Here is a 6,147-nt window from a genome sequence, read left to right as displayed (position 1 = left end):
GTGGTGGACACGGCGTGCAGGTGCAAACGATGGTTGTGGCGTCAACATACTCCCCCCTTGGAAGACTAAGGATCTTCCAAAATGTGATCGAGGCGTAAGCGAAGATGATTTTTGAACAAAACATAATAGTAATAAATAATATACAAAATACAAAAAAATACAAAAAATTCAAAAAAAAAATACACGAAATATCAGTTTACAGGAGAGGAAAGACTTTTGCTGCGTAGGAATAAATTATTTTTTTTTTTTTTTTTTAATTTATTGGAAGACGAGCTAACTTAACCACGGGCCGCTTAATGGTACCATCACTGGTACGGAGAGTTACTACCCGCACAACTCCATCCTCGCCGGGATGAACTGCTTCGACCCGTCCCATTTTCCAGAGTGTGGGTGGCAAATTTGGAGTCTGCACTAGCACAAGGTCACCAACTGTGACGTTAGGTTGCGGGTGGTGCCATTTCGATCGGACTTGCAATGATCGCAAGTATTCTGAAGACCAACGTTTCCACAACGATTGGTGAAATTGATCCAACAGCTGCCATCGGTTGAGACGATTCATCGGAATCTGCGTCACGTCGGGTTCAGGCAGCGTGACGAGAGGTGCACCTATGAGGAAGTGACCTGGTGTTAACACGCGTAAATCATTCGGATCTGACGAAAGGGGTGTAATTGGTCGTGAGTTCAGTATAGCTTCTATTCGTTGAGTTACGGTGCACATCTCCTCAAATGTTAACAGTTGGGTGCCAACTACTCGTTTCAGGTGGGTTTTCATGGACTTAACAGCTGCCTCCCACAATCTCCCGAAGTGGGGAGCAGCCGGTGGGTTGAAGTGCCACCTGCACGGCACAGCATTTGAGACACTATTTTGTACTTCAGGATTTGACCACAGCCGACGCAATTCAGATGCGGCACCTTGGAAATTGGTACCACAGTCTGAGTATATTTCCGAAGGTATTCCTCGGCGAGCAATGAAACGCTGCAATGATGCAAGGAATGCCGAACTTGTGAGATCAGAGACCACTTCTATGTGCACCGCTTTCACGGCCATGCAGATGAAAATCGCCACATAGCATTTTGTAGAGCGGGCGTTTCGACGTTTGCTTTCTTTGATCAAAAGCGGTCCTGCGTAATCTACACCGACATTAGAGAAGGGTCTCGACGGACACACTCGTGAGGATGGAAGGTCGCCCATTAACGTTTTGACAGTTGACGCTCGATATCGTGTACATGTAACACATTTGAAAATAATGTGACGAATAACTGATCGACCTGACACAATCCAGAATTGAGAAGACAACAAAGATGCCACAAGCTGAGGCCCAGCGTGCATACCAGTTATATGATAATATCGGATTAATAATAGCGTTAAAGTGCTCGACTTTGGCATTAACACTGGATATTTGAAGTCTTCCGGTGCGTTTGAACGGCGTAATCGTCCACCCACGCGTATGATTCCAGATGCGTCAATGAACGGGGTGAGACAAGCTATCGAACGAGGTTTGATTGACGATGACGAAGATGAAATAAGCTTGAGTAACTGTGGAAAGTGGATGCGTTGCGTTATTTGGACTAGCGTCTGTAGAGCATCACGAAGTTCTTCATATCGAAGGAATCCTGTAAACATGGGTGGATGCTCGCCACATTGATGTGTGGGCTTTCGCGAAAGTGACTTGTGACGAGCCTTGACGATGAAACGTCGCATGTAAGCAACAACTCTCTTTAGACGAGACAATGATGAGAATTTTTCAAGCCAGTCATTCGTTGTTGGTGTAACAATAACATGCAAAGTCTCTGCCACGGTTTTCTGTTCAGGTAGTTCAGCGACAGGAATTTTTTCATACTGTGGTGATTTCCAAGTATCAGGTGACTGTAGTACGAAAGACGGACCCTCCCAGTATAAACTGTGTTCTAATGCCTCGGTAGGAAGTAGGCCACGGGACACACAATCAGCAGGATTTTGCATTGATGGCACATATCGCCATTGACCCAAGGGCAGAAGTTCACCTATCTTATTAAGCCTGTTCGTAACAAATACCTTGAATGTAACTTGCCGAGTTGTTAGCCAAGACAATACCACAGTAGAGTCGGTCCATGCATGAATCGAAGATATGTGAGTGATTGACGATAATGCCTTTTGTACACGATGCAGTGTTTGAGCTAATAGCAGTGCCCCACATAATTCCAACCTTGGAATGGAAAGTGACTCGTCCAGACGGCTGTTCTTTAACGGTGCCACCCTCGACCTTGCTGTAAGTAAGTGTACTGTGCCAGGTTTTGATGCATACGACAATCGCATGTAAACAACAGCTGAGTATCCCTTCTGTGATGCATCGGAAAAACCTAGTAGTTGAACGTCAGTACACTGTTCAATAGGAATATGTCTCCTGATTTTAACTTGTGAGACCGAAAGTAACTGTGTAGAAAATGAATTCCAGGAGGAAGCTAGTTCGTCGGGGATCGGTTGGTCCCATTCATAAGCATTTTTCCATAGAATCTGCATAAAGCACTTAGCCCAAAAGGTGATGGGTGATAAGGCTCCAAGTGGGTCATATATCTTAGCTATCGCAGATAGCACTGAACGTTTCGTAGGTCGAGAGACGCAAGGATCACTATGATAACTGAATACGTCATGTGCTGGGTCCCAATGTAACCCCAGAATCTTTATTGAACAATCATCTTTTGGGTCAAATGACAGTTCCACAACTTGATCGTCCTTTGGGATATTTTGCAGAACTTGTGGACAATTGCTTGCCCACTTTTTTAGCTCAAATCGACCTTGACCTAGCAAATCGATGAGCTGTTTCTGCAACGTCACGATCTGTTCGACTGAGGCAGCTCCAGCTATAATGTCATCGACGTAAGTTTGACTAGATAACACTCCTTGTGCGGCTGGGTATTTTGAACCTTCGTCCAGCTCCAATTGATGCAATACACGGATGGCTTGAAAGGGAGAAGAAGACACTCCGTAAGTAACTGTCGACAATGCATACTCCTGTATTGATTCAGATGGATCGTTGCGCCACAAAATATGCTGGTAAGAGCATTCCGCTGGTGACACCTGTATTTGTCTATACATTTTGCATATATCTGCTGTGAGCATATATACATGAAAGCGACATCGTAATAATAGATCTGCTATGTCACATTGCAATTTGGGTCCGGTGAATAACAAATTGTTTAATGATGTTCCAGAGGATGTAGTGGCAGACCCGTCAAATACGACTCTTAGTTTAATTTTTCCGTTCATTCGTTTGACAACTGCGTGATGTGGAATGATGTAGTTTCCCGGAGTTTGCGCGAGTTTCATGTGGCCAAGTTGTAAATACTCCTTCATAAAAGACTTATATTCATCGTATATGATAGGATCGGCTGTTAATTTACGCTCCAAGTTATAAAATCTTGATAGTGCCATTGACCGGGAATCACCAAGAATGGAAGGGTCGGTTTTAAACGGAAACGAGACTGAATACCTCCCAGACGGATCTCTGGTGGTTGTACGGCGGAACATCTCTTCGCACTTCTGTTCTTCTGTAAACGGATTAGGTAAAACCACAGGCTCCTCGACTTCCCAAAACCGGTTCAGCAATTGTTTGAGAGACGGTTCGGTTGTCAATGACAGTGATACTTGCGATGACGAAGTGCTTGAGGCTGCCGCGGCTCCAACAATAATCCAGCCTAATGTTGTCTCGAACGCGGAAGGCAACCCTGGTGTATGGCGTACCCGATAACCGTCTGTGAAGATGTGGTTGTACACGTCAGCGCCTAGTAAAAATTCAATTTGCCCTGGACGATCGAAACTCGGATCTGCGAGCTCCAGATCCATGTACTGCGTTCGTATGGATAAATCTAACACTGTCGAGGGCATCAATCCAGTGATCTTTGACAATAGAACGGGTTCACAAGTTAGCCTTCGATCTGATTGCAAGTGTGGCACTATGCTGCACAAGACTACACCTTTTGCCTGGACTACGGGGCTCTGTGACAATCCGACTACGTTGATTTTACGCTTGTAACGAGTAAGACCAAGTCGCGTTGCGCAATTTGTTGTTATAGCAGATATTTGCGATCCACAATCTATTAATGCACGGACTGGTACCCACTGTCCCTGTTGGTTGCACATCCGAATAACAGCTGTGCCCAGAACACTAAAGTTGCCGCTGCTAACGGTACCAACGAATGACGTGTCATTGGTGTTTGGTAGATTAACGACGGCGGGTGCCGACGACGATGGAACCGCGGGTGCATTGTTATTTGAATTAGTGACAGCCTGGCGCTTACGTGAATCGAAGTGCAATAACGAATGATGTTTTCCGGAACAGGTTCGACACGAATACTTCGACGGACATGTAGAAGCCGTATGGGAGCCACTGAGACAGTTTGAACACATGTTGTTGGACTTTACCAGCTGAAATCGTGCTGATGTGGTTAGTCCCTTAAACTTCTCACATTTGTATACATAGTGTGTCCCTTGGCACACATAGCAGTGAGGCTCGTGCTCCTTGGTGGCGGCCAGTAATGATGATCTCGAAATCACAGGCTTTCGGCGCGTAAAAGCTGCAGGTTTTCTTTCGGCGTCTGTCATCGAACTATTTTGTAGGATTTTGCACCGAGATTGTATGAACATTAATAAATCATTTAGAGTAGGAAGATCATGTGTGCCTTGATCAGCCTCGAATAGACGCTTCGTCGAACTATCCAGGACGCGCGACGCTATATAAAATAATAGAAAACCGGACATATCATGCACACCTAGAGCGTCGATCGCTGCTGTGTTCTCTTTGAATACATCTAAAAAGTTATTTAGGTCACTTAATGATTCATTTTGTATGGGAGAAAATGCGAATAACTTGTCCAAGTGCGCGTGAAGTATAAGACGCGTACTGTCAAATCGATCATGCAATGCGTTCCAAGCAACCTCATAGTTGGGACCAGTAAGAGGGACTGAACGTACCACAGTACTCGCAGCTCCAGAGACTGAAGCAATTAAATAGTGAAATCGCTCAACTTTGTTAAGATCTGGATTTTCGTGGACAAGCGATGTAAATGTGTCACGATAAGAACGCCAATTAATTATGTCACCATTAAAATGCGGTAATTTAATTTTTGGTAAATTAATGTGAGAACCTGATCTGGCTACCGTATCCAATTTACAACAGGCCACCGCACCCGCCACGGCTTGTATAGAATAGTATTGATCGGTGACAACAGTTTCAATGGTACTATGTTCCCGTATGAACTCTTCAATCCTCCCTAGCTCTACCATTTGATCCATAACGTCCTCCTGGTCGAGGCGAAAATCTGACATGAGCGTTTCCAAATCCCGTTTACGCGCATTGAACATAGGTAATGATGACGGATCAGACTCAACTGTCTTCGATAATTTGAACAAGATTAACATCTGATTAACATGCTTATCTCGTTTAACAATAGCGCGCTGTAACGAACGCTCAACACGTTCCTTTTCTTGTTGATCTGTTGGCGCCATCGCGAAATATTAATAATACCGAATAGTAAACCAACGACAACGATAATAATACGACGTATCTAGATGAGCAACACGCACGCTACCATACAATAATATAATAAATAGACTTGAAACAGCTTTGAGCACTAAGATGATGACTAAAATTCACCTTGTTTTATCGAAAGGTTAGGTAAGTTAATTAAAGTGGACTGTATTTTCGATATCCGGTCTCGATTGGACCAAATGTTTCGGCTGGTACGCCCAACATATTATTGCTAGGAGAGTACACCAACAATGTGGGAGTAGAATATGGATGATAATAACAAGAGATAATAATATGACAAACAATTGAATAATATGAAAATAATGAACAATACAGATGAGACCTTAACTATGTTAGTATAATATGATCACAAACGACCACTGTAAATATAGTATAATAAAATAGATCACAGATCACATGCGATCGTTTACAATGATAATTTAAATAATCATATCATCCACAGACGAAAACGAATACAAATCAATAATAAAATAATAATGATAGTACGACCTGATAGCATGTACTAGTAGTACCGTGTATGTCTGGCGGAACAGCTGGACCAGTCGCAATGCAGTACCGACGATTGCTTTGTTATCTCCCATGCGATGATAATATAATGGCCAACATTCACGCACTATAT

The 6,147-nt window shown here is 43.6% G+C and overlaps 1 protein-coding gene across 1 annotated transcript; it reads right to left on the bottom strand.

Moving 5' to 3' along the window:
- Positions 1 to 253: 253 nt before the first annotated feature.
- On the bottom strand, positions 254 to 5,485 carry LOC112602399. Its single transcript, XM_025350458.1, has one exon. It carries the CDS (start codon positions 5,483 to 5,485, stop codon positions 254 to 256), a length of 5,232 nt encoding a protein of 1,743 aa, XP_025206243.1.
- Between the last annotated feature and the right edge of the window lie 662 nt (positions 5,486 to 6,147).

This window comes from Melanaphis sacchari, unplaced genomic scaffold (genome assembly GCF_002803265.2).
Source record: "Melanaphis sacchari strain LSU unplaced genomic scaffold, SCAv2.0 Contig882_pilon_pilon, whole genome shotgun sequence".
Lineage (NCBI taxonomy): Eukaryota > Metazoa > Arthropoda > Insecta > Hemiptera > Aphididae > Melanaphis > Melanaphis sacchari.
This window is presented reverse-complemented; position numbering and strand designations above follow the sequence as displayed.

Bases quoted from the DNA above. Each gene is read 5' to 3' on its own strand.
- LOC112602399 (XM_025350458.1), bottom strand. From the start codon at position 5,485: ATGGCGCCAACAGATCAACAAGAAAAGGAACGTGTTGAGCGTTCGTTA.